This window comes from Hyperoodon ampullatus (genome assembly GCF_949752795.1).
Source record: "Hyperoodon ampullatus genome assembly, chromosome: 8".
NCBI classification, from domain to species: domain Eukaryota; kingdom Metazoa; phylum Chordata; class Mammalia; order Artiodactyla; family Ziphiidae; genus Hyperoodon; species Hyperoodon ampullatus.
Window position 1 is genome coordinate 47935701 of NC_136921.1, and position 16152 is coordinate 47951852.

At 34.4% G+C, this 16152-nt stretch overlaps 1 protein-coding gene across 1 annotated transcript in view; it reads left to right on the forward strand.

The window, feature by feature from the left end:
- CALCRL (calcitonin receptor like receptor) overlaps positions 1-15699 on the forward strand; it is a gene marked incomplete at both ends in the record, with an annotated part of 40478 nt that extends 24779 nt beyond the window's left edge. The window contains 6 exons of the mRNA XM_079710273.1: positions 1132-1285; positions 2644-2704; positions 2788-2854; positions 9698-9916; positions 10072-10113; positions 15484-15699. Of these exons, the coding sequence (XP_079566399.1) occupies positions 1132-1285; positions 2644-2704; positions 2788-2854; positions 9698-9916; positions 10072-10113; positions 15484-15699 (759 nt within the window). The remainder of the gene's footprint in view (positions 1-1131; positions 1286-2643; positions 2705-2787; positions 2855-9697; positions 9917-10071; positions 10114-15483) is intronic.
- Positions 15700-16152: the final 453 nt, after the last annotated feature.

The window sequence follows — 16152 nt, forward strand, 5'->3', positions numbered from 1 at the left end:
ACATATTAAAATATTTTAAGCTAACTTATATGCCAATGTTATTACCACTATTCTATGATAATACAATATTTATTTTCTAGTGCATTTAATTTCCAGTTTTCCTTTTAGTGAAAAAGATATTTATTTCAAAAACAGTGATAATTGCCACTAAATATTTGAGTTCCAGTCTGGAAACGAGCTGATGGGAGTAACTGGAGAGCTTTAAATTTATTCCCATTGTTAAGGGGTAAATATCTCTTTTACTCCTTTGTATTTTCTTTATCCAATATTTAAAACTCTCTCTTCCTGTCTCTTTGAGAAAGTGGAGACTTCAGGAAAAGAGGAAGGAAAACCATAACTTTTTCTTCTTTTTACCTACGTGAAACCCTCAAACCCCGTATTTAAATAAAACAAAGAATGGGCTCATTAGATTATTATTTAATAAGTATCTGCACAGGTAGCACACGATATGCAAGACTTCTTAAGTATTTGGCACTTTTCATGAACTGCTTTTAAAATTATTAAGATAATTATTAAGATTTTTCCAGCAGAATGCAACAATCGAGGAGTTCATGATGACATGGTTAAAACAGATGTAAATTCATTCATGTGCAAAACTTTGATACTTGTAATTACACAATAACTAAAACAGTATTAAGAAAATACACATCCACTAAATGTAGTAAATTTGGCATTCACACATTTCCTGGGAGGTGTATCATTTTAAATCTCTGAAGTCAGTGGCTAAATACTTTAGAGGCACCATTAGATGGGGATGAAGACTGGCTTTTATAATCTGAATCATTAGTGGGAAAGATTTTGTGTAGAGGAGAGAAAATTCTGTGTTTCTGTAAAACTAAGGTAAACTAGAATATTGCTTTACACGTACATTTATAAACAACTAAATATTGATTGCTTTCTGGGAATTCCCTGGCGGTCCAGTGGCTAGGACTCTGTGCTTCCACTGTAAGGGCCCAGGTTCAATCCCTGGTCGGGGACCTAAGATCCCCCAAGCCACATGGCACAGCCAAAATATATATATATATATATATATATATATATATATACACACACACACACACACACACACACACACATATACACATACATATATCTATATATCTATATCTATATATCTTTTTTTCCTCATAGGTTAGCTGTAAAGTGTTCCAATTCATTCATCTTTACCTGATGGGCTGTAACTACTTTTGGATGCTTTGTGAAGGCATTTACCTACACACACTTATTGTGGTGGCTGTGTTTGCAGAGAAGCAGCACTTGATGTGGTATTATTTTCTTGGCTGGGGTAAGTGCCATCATGCATATCTACTGACTCAAATTTTAAGAAAGCTTTTGGAGGATGCAGAGTTCCTTTGTAATAAAAATATTCTTATTATTAATCATTTTTTAAACAATATCAAGTGATTAACCTTTGCTCATTGCTGTAAATTAAAATATTTAAAGTACCACTGACTCACTGTTTTTGGTAACCACAGGTCATTTAATGATACAATTTTTTTCTATTTAATATTCCAGTGTATATTTTGGCCAAATATGTAGTGACTAAAACAATAGAATTAGAATCATAAGTTAGGGATCTATTCTGAATCTCCTTTTTCCTCATGTGCAAAATGAGGGCATTGGGTTTAACCAGCTTTAAGTTCCATTCTAAAAATGCTTGTTTAAAAAAATAAATTATTTTATTTTAAGAGTAGAGGGAACAGTAACTGAATAAAGACAGCCCCCAAAATCTGCTTTTTCCACACAATCTCCTGACATGATATTATTCACAAAGCAAAAATAATACACTTCTAGCATATTTTTAAAAAATAACCGGAATAATGCAAAACATAAAATGCTGAAAATGAATTCACTGTACATGAATTCAATAAGACTAGTTTCCAGAAACATAACTGAAATGATACTTATCTATCTATCTATCTATCCATCTACCTATTTATCCAGTCAGATAATAGATGTAGATATATAGAGGTATGTACACACACAATATATTTTTTTTTACTGAAATAAATGTTGTTCCTATTGGTTGTTTGATATTATTGATAATAAAAATGTCATATATATATTTGCCAAGTGAGTCCAATTTTTGCTCAATTATATGTATGTATGTGTTGAGGTTATTAGTACACTCAGGTTACCTTTATAAAATATACCTTCATTTTACATTTGAAAGATCTGATTTAGAATGCTAAGAACATGCAAAAGTTCTGATATATAAGCCATCTCTCTCTTCCCTCTCTTCTTCTTCACATAGTCAGTCTCAACTTCTTCCCACATCTGATTGGCCAGTCCCATCTTACAGAAGATATGTGGATGCTGAATTTATTCTAAGCTTTTGAGCCCAGGCAGCACATTTATGAACTTAGGTCTGGAGTCCACTGACTCAAAATGGCTCAGATTAGAAGAAACTGCACACACACACACACACACACACACACACACACACATGCCTGAAGACAGATACCTAATACTTCGTCACATTTACTGTATGAGTAGACAGATAATATTTACGTCAGAAGCATATAGTGACCAGCTATTTTTTCTCCTAGAGTATCTCTGAGTTTCATATTTCATGACATATCTTAGGAATTCCATCTACAGAGAAAGATGCCTATTTATTTTCTTTTTGGTTGATATTTACAGGATTTCCACTGATTCCTGCTTGTATACATGCTGTTGCCAGAAGCTTATATTACAATGACAAGTAAGATAATCTCTCTTTTTTATTTCAATTGGAAATAATTACAATGAAAATCTTCAACATAATTTCCCTGCTTTTTCCCTTAGCTGTTGGATCAGTTCTGATACCCATCTCCTCTACATTATCCATGGCCCAATTTGTGCTGCTTTATTGGTACGTAATTAAAATGCTCCTTTTTTCATTATTTTTCATAGTTCAACTTTATTTCCTGAAACATCTGGCCTATGGTATCCCTCAGGATATCAGTGGACATAAACGGCATACTCACAGTGTTTGATTGAAGAGGGTTAAAGGAAGGTGTTATATTTGAAGTGTTGGCAGGAAGAGGAAAGGAACTAATTCATAAGGGATGGAGAGGCACCAGGCACCAACAGTGGGAAGCTGTTATCATGGACAGACTTTAAGAGGGGGTTGGGTGAGTGTTAGGAGGGGTAGCCCAACAAGAGGTCTGGCCTTGGGTAGAGGAACACAGCTACTGTCAAAACCACAGCCTGACAGGGGAAAAAGGAGAAGGAAATACTCAAACTTCTCTCTTTTCCCATGCTCTAATCTCTTGGATCCTCCCATTGGCCAAATGCAGCAAATGCCAAGGGCAAAAAAAGCCTTGTGACGATGCAGTCCTCAGACCTGCCTCAGAGCCTGCTGGGGTGCAGAGCAGAGGGCAGAGGATGGATCTATTGAGTGGGGATGGCAAACAGGAAAAACCACACACCTGTAATGGTAATAAGACTAATATCCCCATAAAGAAAAGACTTTAATTTGGAAAAAGAAAGTATTGCTTAAACTGTTGTTTTATCATTATAATTATCAGCACTTAATCCAAGCGCACGAATTGGACATTTTAAAGTGTGGTTGCAGGAAAACAGAAGTCAAATTCAGTGCTTTTATTACATTGTTTCAATGGGGAAATAAATTAATCTAAATTAACATGCTTTCTCTCATAGAGCATTAGAGACCAGATTGCAATTACAGTCCTTAAGACTGTAATTACAGCTGATATTTAATTATATATAAAAAGAAGAAGGTGGCACGTTTCTCAGCCAAAATTCAAAGCTTCCTAACCCTTCTTTTCAGATTTTTTTTTTTAGAGAAATATTCTATTATTTTACTACATTTGCTAGCTGCAGTTTAGTATGTGGTTATGTGAGAACACTGTTCAAGACATTCTCAAGTGAATCACTGTTATTTTCAAAACTGTGCCATAATTAAGAGGGTAAATTTTAGAAGCTGATTGCCTGGGTTTGAATTCTTCTACCTCTTACTTGCTATGTGACCTTATGCAATTAAACTAATCACTCTGGGCCTCAAGTCCCTTATTTGCAAAACGGAGAATGTAATTACAGAGACTTTTAATTTTTTTTAACAAGAAATTAAATGAGTTAATACATAAAGAGTGCTTAGCCTGGCATGTATAAATCACGGAGCAAGTGTCAAATTTCTGGTTTGTGCTTGGCTACACAAGACAGCCAGTTCAAAAAAATCAACACATGGAATTTATTATTATATCTCATGGAAATTTTAATGTACCTTAGTGCAGACTCTATGAAAATTTCAGAGGCAGAAGCATTTCCTTCCCTTGCTACCTGCACATGAACATGTATAACACATTGTTTAAGCTGTATCCTGAGAAGTCCTAGCTTTGTATTCTTGGAAAGAACCAGCATTGAAACCTAGCTCTACCATTGCTGGTTGTGTTTCTCAGGGCAAGTTCTGTTTTGTTTTGTTTTGTTTTGAGCCTCTTTTTGCCTTTGTTTTCTCATCTATGACTATGCAGTAATAAGAATAAATACCTCATAGGGTGTTGTAAGGATTGAGATGTATCCTGTTAAGCAATTAACACAGTGCCTAGAATATAATAAACTCTCAAAAATGCTTTTAAAAGATCCTTCATTTATAATTTCTACATGATACCATGATTCTGTTTTGAGGAAAATACAAAGAAATTAAGATTCTTTTTTTGGGCCATCCAGAAGCTTACAGAACAAATACAAGGCAAACTTTTATTATAAGAGATCTGGCTCTAGAGAGGGGTATGTGATTCAGAATCCTAAATCAGAGAGGTTCTGGAAATAAGTAAAAGCACCTAACAAATGAAAAATATAACAGCAATTAACACAATCCTTGGAAGAGCTTGTCCACTACAACTTTGGAAGAGTAGATGGTGCAGTTAGGATAAAATATCACATAGGAATATAGCCCATCAAGCTGCTCAGTAAGAAAGGAAGTGAAAATCCACATTATTTGCAGAAAGCTTTTTCCATTTTTCTGGCCTAACAAAAGACTAGGAGACTATTTTTCTACCAGGATAAAATGTTCTGTCCTTGTTTAAGCTCTAGGGCTCCTCACTGGTCCTGGCCAATTCCAAGGTCTTGGGAGGGGCTCTAGCAATTTTTTGTATGGTCACATATTTTTGTATAATTTTTATAAATGAAGAGATTTCAATCACAATCAGTTTCTTTCCACTCAGACTTCCTCTGTCCCATATTCCCTCGAGCAGGGTGGTATTGGAGTGTTTACAGCACTTTTGAGATCTTGCTAAGGGGAAGTTGAGAGGGGATACGGTTAATTTGTGTTTAGTGAAAGATGTTTAGGTCACTTTAGTGAGTAGTTAAGTGATTGCTGGCTAATCTAGTAGAGGAATGACTTCCAGGAATCCTGCTGCCACTGGGCTGATTCACAGGGCTTCCTGCCATGACCCTAGGTGGTATCATGATGTGAAAATATCCTGTTGTACCTACGACCATCTATGTGAACGTTATGGGTATTGGAGTAAAAACAAGTTTCTCCTCTTTTCCTTACCTAGTTTTTCACTAAGATAGATGAGATTCAGATGTGATTCATCTGAAATTCATTATTCTTGTTCTATTTGTATTTAAAATAAATGGAAGTATTTGCAGAAAATAAAGTAGGATGACTCTCTAATTTCTAGGTTCACATTTTAAATCAGACTTGCCATTTAGAGAAGCACTTTGCATTTAGAAATTTTTATATAATAGGCATTTAAATTGCAACATTTATAGTGATTTTTATAATTTATGATTTTTGCATATTAGGATTATAAAATATTCTAAATTCTAAATTTATAAGCAGATAAAATGGCATTATTACTTTTTATTCAATGGGCTGGTAGAAATTTCCACTTAGTCAAAACTTTTAAAACAGTAATGAATGCTTGGGAAGGGAATACAGTAGGATGGGTGGAATAACAGCTGATGTGTTGATTCATCATGTTTCATTCTTACACCTGTTGCAATAGCTTATTCTGCTTTGGTCTTTAGCAGAGACAGTCCTGTGTCTGTAACCATGTTACTTTTCATAGATGTGTTTCCATCAGGATTATAGTTAGCTGTCTATTTTTGAAGCATATGTTCCATTGAATTCTCTAAAAGAATAGTAGAATATTTTTATGCCCAGTTATTTTCATAACACTTGCCTTAAATCAGCAAATGTATGTTATTTGTTCATTGCTTTCTATATTAAATGAGATACTACCATTATTTTTCTGATTAAAGTATGTGGATATAAATTGCATAATAGTACATGGTTTGAAATTTTTACATTATTAAACAAAACACAGATGCTAGAATTCAGGGTGAGAAAAGAGGAAAGAGAACAAAATAGTAGAATAAGAGCCCGAAGGGACTTTTCTGGGGCTATTGTCCATAATTCTATGGAAAGCATAAGGAATAGGAATAGAGGATATAGACAAAAGTAACAGATATTGACATGGATAAAGATAAGAAAGAGAGAACGTATTATTCAGGAAGAGAAAGAGAAATGTATTTCAATAGAACTCTGTTCATTTCTTGAACACTATATATATATTTTTTCACATCTTTATTGGAGTATAATTGCTTTACAATATTAGTTTCTGCTGTACAACAAAGTGAATCAGCTATATATATACATATATCCCCACATCTCCTCCCTCTAGAGCCTCCCTCCCACCCTCCCTATCCCACCCCTCTAGGTCGTCACAAAGCATCGAGTTGATCTCCCTGTGCTACGCAGTAGCTTCCCACTAGCCATCCATTTTACATTTTGTAGTGTATATATGTCAATGCTACTCTCTCACTTCGTCCCAGCTTCTCCTTGCCCCTGTGTCCTCAAGTCTATTCTCTACGTCTGCATCTTTATTCCCTCCCTGCCACTAAGTTCACCAGTGCTGTTTTTTTTTTTTTTTTTAGATTCCATATATATGCATTAGCATAAGGTATTTGTTTTTCTCTTTCTGACTTACTTCACTCTGTATGACAGACTCTAGGTCCATCTACCTCACTACAAATAACTCAATTGCATTTCTTTTTATGGCTGACTAATATTCCATGGTATATGTGTGCCACATCTTCTTTATCCGTTCATCTGTTAGTGGACATTTAAGTTGCTTCCATGTCCTGCTATTGTAAATAGTGCTGCAACGAACATTGTGGTACATGTGTCTTTTTGAATTATGGTTTTCTCAGGGTATATGCCCAGTAGTGGGATTGCTGGGTCATATGGTAGTTCTGTTTTTAGTTTTTTAAGGAAGCTCCATACTGTTCTCCGTAGTGGCTGGATCAAACTACGTTCCTGCCAACAGTGCAGGAGGGTTCCTTTTTCTCCACACCCTCTCCAGCCTTTATTGTTTCTAGATTTTTTGATGACGGCCATTCTGACTGGTGTGAGGTTATACCTCATTGTGGTTTTGATTTACGTTTCTCTAATGATTAGTGATGTGGAGCATCTTTTCATGTGTTTGTTGGCAATCTGTATGTATTCTTTGGAGAAAGCTTTATTTAGGTCTTCCACCCATTTTTGGATTGGTTTTTTTTTTTTAATTGAGCTGTATGAGCTGCTTGTATATTTTGGAGATTAATCCTTTGTCAGTTTCTTCATTTGCAAATATTTTCTGCCATTCTGAGGGTTGTCTTTTCGTCTTGTTTATGGTTTCCTTTGCTGTGCAAAAGCTTTTAAGTTTCATTTGGTCCCATTTGTTTATTTTTGTTTTTAATTTCCATTACTCTAAGAGGTGGGTCAAAAAGTATCTTGCTGTGATTTATGTCATAGAGTGTTCTGACTATGTTTTCCTCTAAGAGTTTTATAGTGTCTGGCCTTACATTTAAGTCTTTTTTGTTTGTTTGTTTGTTTGCGGTACGCGGGCCTCTCACTGTTGTGGCCTCTCCCGTTGCGGGGCACAGGCTCCGGATGCGCAGGCTCAGCGACCATGGCTTACGGGGCCTAGCCGCTCCGTGGCATGTGGGATCTTCCTGGACCGGTGCACGAACCTGTGTACCCTGCATCGGCAGGCGGTCTCTCAACCACTGTGCCACCAGGGAAGCCCACATTTAGGCCTTTAATCTATTTTGAGTTTATTTTTGTGTATGGTGTTAGGAAGTGTTCTAATTTCATTCTTTTACATGTAGCTGTCCAGTTTTCCCAACACCATTTATTGAAGAGGCTATCTTTACTCCACTGTATATTCTTGCCTCCTTTGTCAAAGATAAGGTGACCATATGTGCATGGGTTTATCTCTGGACTTTCTATCCCTGAGCACTATATTTTTTTAAAGTTTCATGTCTCCCTTTCAAAGAGAATGCTTTCTTTTGGGGAAAGTTGTAAACTCACAGTAAGTTTATAATTACAGAAAGTAATTGACAGAAGGCCTTGTTGGATGCCAAATTTTTTTTACCTCTAGGATGATCTAGGTTGAATATCAACTGGTTCCAGTATGTGATTCAGCCTCCTCATAAGGGTAAAGAGGATTATAGTACTATCATGGGGAGTTGTGAGGATTGTTACACACATACACATACAAATAATGCAGGAAGGATAAACCAAAAAGATGAAAATGGTTATTATGGTATAATACATATTTGGTAAGTACCTAGTATGAACACTAATACAGAGTAGACACTTAAAATAATTAGCCTTTGCTACAAACAATTATTTCCTTTCTTTGAGCTGAAAATGTTCAGAAGCTTTAGTTTTTTTAATCATAGCAAAATTTTAAAATTTTGCATAAGAAAATGAACTAAGCAAAACAATCAGATATTACTTAGCTGAAGGTGGCCCACAATAATTCCACCATAAATTTATTTTTTAAAATCTAAATCCATTAAAATTGATGTACTTTTAAAATTAATAAATCACAATACCATATCCAAAGGAAACAAGAACACTATGTTAAAGAGATATCTGCACCCCATGTTCATAGTAGCATTATCCACAATAGCTAAGACATGGAAACAACTTAAGAAGTTATGGTATTTATATACACACACACACACACACACACACACACACACACACACACACACACACACCACACAATGGAATACTATTTAGCCATAAAAAATAAGGAAATCCTGCCACTTGAGACAACTTGGATGAGCATTATGCTAAGTAAAATAAGTCAGAAAGGGAAAGACAAATATTGTATGATCTCACTTATATGTGGAATCTAAACAAATAAACAAACTCATAGAAAAAAGAGAACACATTTGCGGTTACCAGAGGCAGAGCATGGAGGAGGTGGAATTGTAGGAAGGTGGTCAAAAGGCAGAAACCTCCACGTTTAAGATAAATGAGTATGAGGGATGTAATGTACAACATGATGATTATAGTTAATGCTGCTCTATGATATACATGAAAGTTGCTGAGAGTAAATTTTAAGAGTTCTCATAAGGTAAAATATATATACAATTTTTGGTATTTATATGAGATGATCGATGTTAGCTAAAATTATTGTGATGATCATTTCACAATATATGTAAGTTAAATCATGCTATGCAACCTAAACTTATATAGTGTCACTTATATCTCAGTAAAACTGGGGAAAAAAATGAAAAAATTCAGTAGCAGAAATACAAATTAATATTTAGGCAAATATTCTCATCAATAGAACATATTCTTGTGTACTGAAAATATTCTAAGATTCATAAAATCAAAGATCATTCAATTATGATTCTTAATATTAAATATGAAATAATTTCCTTATGCCATTTTATTTTCTTTTAGGTGAATCTTTTTTTCCTATTAAATATTGTACGTGTTCTTATCACCAAGTTAAAAGTTACTCACCAAGCAGAATCCAATCTCTACATGAAAGCTGTGAGAGCTACGCTTATCCTGGTGCCATTACTTGGCATTGAATTTGTACTGTTTCCATGGCGACCTGAAGGAAGGATTGCAGAGGAGGTGTATGATTACATCATGCACATCCTCATGCACTATCAGGTATGGTGTTCTTGCATCAGGAAGGCGCCTTGTGAAATTTGGTTTTAAATTTATATATAGCTTTGGTTTTATTTTTAACTATATGTGCATCAAGTTGGTTACAAATAATGTGTCTTTTCCATTTGGAATCAGATAATTCTATTTTTCTTTTACAGGGTCTTTTGGTATCTACAATTTTCTGCTTCTTTAATGGAGAGGTATGGTGATTGATTTTATTCCTCATCATTTTTTATTTGCAATACTTTTTTATTTTAAAAAATGAGAGAATTATAAATTCTCTAAGAACAAGTATTTCAAATTCCATTTCTGTCAGGAAAAAGAACCATGGAATCTCTTTTACTAGATGTAACTCTCCTTCCCAAAAGCTCAGGTCATATTCGAGTTCAAGGCTAGGGCAAATTCAGCCTCACTTTAAAATATTCCATCAATGACTTTTATTCATCTAGTCTTTCGACCTACCTTTTGAACTAATCCTACTAATTCTGGACTTTGTCCTAGGTACAATGTTAGGCAATCCTTATCCTCATAGAACATACACTCTAATAGGAAATAAAATTGGGTCATTTTTATTTTCCCCCTTTCTCTGTTTTGTTTTTTTTTTCTCCTGGGAAGAGCTGAAGTGGGTTAAGAAACAGAAGAGCCCTCTGATTTGTAACATGGAAATGTGCTTTTGGATATTTCAAGATTTTTATCCAATATTTTTTTCCCTAATTGGGAAGTTTCAGGCATCTTAGAAACTGGTACCATATTTCTTATGCATATCAATAGGGTTATAACTCAGTGGTTTGAACTATATTGATTTAGTTCTTTATATGATTTTAATCTACTTGACAAAATTTAACATGTTGGAGGATTTTGGCAAAATTCAGTAAAGTTTAGAAATTCAGAGAGCAACTTATGAGACATATATTTGGTAATGGTGAAGCTTACCACAAAGCTTCAGATGGGCAACATATGGAACCAGTTGTCATAACTTTATAAGAACCATTTCTGTACAACTAATCAATGTCGGAAATTATGTACATCATGAAAAACTATAAAATATTGTTTTTCCTTGCTTATGTAATATTTTAATTCTTTCTCTTAGCATACAATAAAATTTCATATTTGATTTCTTAATCAATTTTAAGATATAGATATTTATTTTATATATTTATTTATTTATAATGGCGTATAGAACTGTCAAACATAGTAGACTATATTTCATATCTTTGAGTGGTGTCTCTATGATTCTTCTGCTGTATAGAGGATAAGAGTGACTTTTTCTGAAGTCAGTGAGAAGTAGGGACAGAGAATGCAATTAGGAAGAATAGATACATCATCTGTTTTGATAATAAAATTCAATTAGCATTTATTATATAACTCTATAAATTAATTATTGTATAAACTGAATTAGACAATACAATTTCTGCCTACATAGGACTTTACAATTAAATATAGATGAGAAAGCTACAGACAATATGCCGTAAAGCATGTATGAAATAAGTAAGATACATGTTTGCATGTGCAGAAACAGATTTCATTTTTATAAAGGGTATTTTTTAAATGTACAAATTATAACCACTAGTAAAATATTTTGTGATGGAAGGCAGTGTAGCATAAAGGCACTGACATAGTAATGCATTTAAACCCAAAGATGCCATTTTGTTCCTGGCTGTAGCATCTTGGGAAATATTCTGAACCTCCAGGAGTCTCAGGGTGTACTTTTATTAAAGGGAAATAAACGCAAGTTCCTTACACAAGTCTCACAGGGATTAACATAAGCTAGGAATATAAAGTTTTTAGCACCATGCCCCACCCACAGTAGATACTCAGTACATTATAGATTCCTTTTTAGATTTGTCAAATCTCTCATTTACAAAAATATATGTACAAATGGGGACATTAATCATATCAGAATCAAATCTCAAATTGGCCCTTATATTTAGAAAAAGTGCCCAGGGAATATCTAAATTAATGCCTAACACTCTTATTGCACTCTACCTGTGTAAGCAAAAGAGACACAGTCCTTGATCTTTTGCCATGTTCTAAAATTGAGAAAACTTTGGCACTGGAAAATTACAATAAAATATCTTTGAGCCAACTTGTTACCAAATCCTTCAGCATCTCACAACATCTCCAATATCTGTCCCCTTGTTTTCATCTCTAGATACAATCCCTGTTTGTGTATGATTCATTTCTCATCTTAAGAAATACTATAATGCTTCCTTTTTTTGTCCCTTTGCCTCTAGTTTTTCCCACTCTCATAACATGAAGACACAGCTGCCAAATCCATTTTGTGTGGTTCCAACTATGTCATGTACTTCTTGAAATCATTTGCTCAGGCTTAGTTTCCTTCTTGCTTTCCACGTTAGGTCAAATAGCTTGCCTTTATCTTAATATTTCTATTTATTTTTTATTCTCACATTTTATTTTTATTTCTTAGCCAAAATATTCCTGTTTGCATTTCTCACTAAATAACCGTGGCTTGACAAGTACTCAGGTCACTTTCATCTCATCTCTAGTCCTCTCAATCAAAAAAATGTGCACTGTTAGCATAAACTACGGACTCTAGACATCAGAAGGGCCCTCCCTAGTCTCATGGGTCTCTTTTTTTTTTTTTTTGCGGTACGCGGGCCTCTCACTGTTGTGACCTCTCTTGTTGCGGAGCACAGGCTCCGGACGCGCAGGCTCAGCGGCCATGGCTCACGGGCCCAGCCGCTCCGCAGCATGTGGAATCTTCCTGGACTGGGGCATGAACCCGTGTCCCCTGCATCGCCAGGCAAACTCTCAACCACTGCGCCACCAGGGAAGACCCTTCACGGGTATCTTTAACAACACCTGAGAGTAGATATTTTTACAACGTGAACAAAAAGATTTGTTGAGAATAACCAAACTCACATTCTGTAGTGAGAAGTAGGTAGAATTTTTATATAAAGCTCTATTAAACACCTTTTAACTGATTTAATTTAAGCAGTGTAGAGTTGGTTTCTTATCAGGTACTAACGGTCATATAAACCCATATTCTTTATATTGTACAAAATTATATATTGCAATGTTATATTCTAAAAAGTTGGCCTTACTATTTATATAACACTTATGCGTAAATCAATGAAAACATTTTCATATCTTTAATAACATCAGGCAGGCTCTCTTGCCTTCCAATGGCAATTTTCCTTTTTATCTTTCCCCATTACATTCTTCTCATTGTAAGTTTACTGAGAGTGGCCACTTTAATGTTCTGTTGAACAGGTGTAATGTTGTGCTAGAGAAAGCAGATGAAAAAAAATAACATCCTTATAGAGAGTACCATAAACAAACAGATGTCTACAAGGCCTATGGTTCTTTAATTACCTTTATATTTAGCTTCAGTAAGTAAGTCAGGAAATTGGCTTTCCATGGTTTTTCTGACGATTTAGTTGCAAGGGAGAAATAGGGTGATCACCTTAATCAAAGTAGATATTTCAAGAGCAAACAGTCATGTATTTCAAAGCCATTTTGGCTTTTAGAATTGAATTTAAGCTTTCCTTGTTAAGACTATAAGTACTACTCTCATAGCTAAAATATTTCTTCATGTCAGCTTCTTCCCAACATTAATGTAGAATCTTTTGTACAAAGCTACATTCCACCTCCTTTCAAACAGAAACTATATAGCACATGGATTCAATCAGTCCAGCTTTTAGTAACAAAGTGAGGAGAAGTTAATTAAGCATAAAAATCAGGATCAAAAACACTCCCATTAGAAATACCTAGATAACTGGCCAAATGTCATTTTTGTTTTAAATCTCTGAATATTTATTTAAAAGTCATAATCTAAAGGCATTCCATTTGTCATTTGCTTATATTCTTGAGGATATTACATACGCAGAAGGTATTTTTTAATTACCTTAATTTAAATATGTTATTTGGAGAACTTAGAAATACATCACTAAACCATAAGAGAAATAAATTTTTATAAGATAAATGTATTCATTTTCTTATAAATGTTATTTCAAAGAAAATTTATATGAATAAAAATTATTTCCTTCAGATATAGTTGCCATATGTAAAGAAGTGAGCTTGAAATTCCTGAAGCTCTGAATTTCATTTTAATAAAACAATGTATTGCATTCCTAGCTACATAATTTTTGAATTATAGAGTAGGGAGATGCCTCCTGGAATTTCTAATAACTAAGTCTGAATTCTTACTAAAGAAACTGATTGACCTTATATTTGTTTGTTTTGTTTTTCTACATGTTAAAATATGAAATGAGACAGTAAAACTTTGTGTTCATTTTAAGCGACAGATTAGAGGAGACTAACAGGACCTTAAAGTATCCCACAGAGCTGCAGACATCCTGGGAATACCTATTCACTATAGATTGTTTGTAATTTGGAGAAGAGATAAGAAAATGAAAAGACTTAAATAATCAGCCCTATTTTAAAGTTTAATATTGATATGTACACGTGAATGTAATGAACAAAAAGTTGAGGAATTTATGTAATTCGTAGAAAGTTAAATAATATTGCATGAGTATGTTTGTAGGACATGAACTACTAGAAAGTTGTTTTTGGATGCTCAGATTCCCTTTGGGGGAACAATCAAAGGGTCAAAGAGCAGTAGAGATTTGGGGAAGACAATTCAAAGCTATACATGCTTTGCAAAGACACAGATCAGGTCACAGCATGTGGCTAATACATCCTTAACCTAGAAGCAGACAGGAAATGTACAGGTGATTGAGTTGGGGATGCATTTGATATTCTCATTTATGCTCACTGACTCAATATGAAGAAAATCATCTGTGTCTTATGTTCAGTTAAAACCAAAATCATTGTATACGACCTACCTAGTTCTGATCTCTATCCCCAAGCAGAAAAGATAGAAGAGTCATTAAACTTCAAATTTATCCAGACAGAGGTGTATCTAAATACAAAAAAAGTGGAGTGGTGACATTCCTAAACTTTTTTTTCCCACAATACTCATACCATTAAATGTTCAATGCTGTAATTACCTGTTCAACACTTTTTTCCCTCTGGGGGTAAGCTCCATGAGGACAAAAACCCTGATCTTCTTTTTCCAGAATGTAGCTCAATACCTGGCATATGCTAATCACAGTAAAAGGTTGTTGCTGCTGCTGTTGATGATGATGGTGATAATTATTTATATTCCCTGTATCCCTGTTTTTAAATCTTTTTTCTCTCTTCTTTTATATTTCACTAATTATCTCATTCTTTTAATAAAAATATTGATACAAAACTAAATGTTGCACATGCCAACTTGTAAGTGAGGGTGTAGATTGACTATTTGACAGCAAGACATTCATGTGCATTTTTAGAGCTTCAAAGAGAAGGCATAGAAAGAGAAATATGAAGTTTTCTGTAGTCTGTACAAAAGTATAGAGTAATTGCAAAGATTTCCTAATATAAAGATAGTTTACTCAATTTCATTTTTTAATTAAGAAAATAAAGTAATATCATTCACTCAATATCAATGCTTTTTTTAAAAAAAAAGCTTTTGTACATAACCTATGTTATTGTATTATTAAACACATTATCTTCATTTCATTTATGAATTGCTCTTACCCTTTCTGTTTCTTTTTATTTTATAGGTTCAAGCAATTCTGAGAAGAAACTGGAATCAATATAAAATCCAATTTGGAAACAGCTTTTCCCACTCAGATGCTCTCCGTAGTGCATCTTACACAGTGTCAACAATCAGTGATGGTGCAGGTTACAGTCATGACTGTCCAAGTGAACACTTAAATGGAAAAAGCATCCACGATATTGAAAACGTTGTCATAAAACCGGAAAAGTTATATGACTGATAATAGAGCGTGTATTGCTGAACTATCTTGTTCCACTCCTAACTCAAGGACTTGGATCCATGACTTTACAACCAGAAGACTTCAATATTAAATGAATTATTTGAAGGTGACAAAGAAAACCCTCACATGATTTCAGTAGTGTGTTGATAAATGTTTCACACTAGCTCCATGGGGGAAAACAGTCCTAATTCGTAATTTTTGCCAGTTTTTATGGTGTAAGTACTCCCACCATGGCTGATTTCAAGTTACCAACTTGACATCAGTGAATGTGGAGTTGGGTAAAAATGAGCACAATCAGTTGTTGTAGGTTGGTGTGAGCCAGCTCCAGCACACCACTGCATGAATCCACAAATAAATAGACCATAAAAGTTCATAGACACAATGGGCACAATTCCACTCCTGTTGCCTAAAGAGACCTAGCTACGGCCTATAGACTTGGAAAGAAAATGAGCT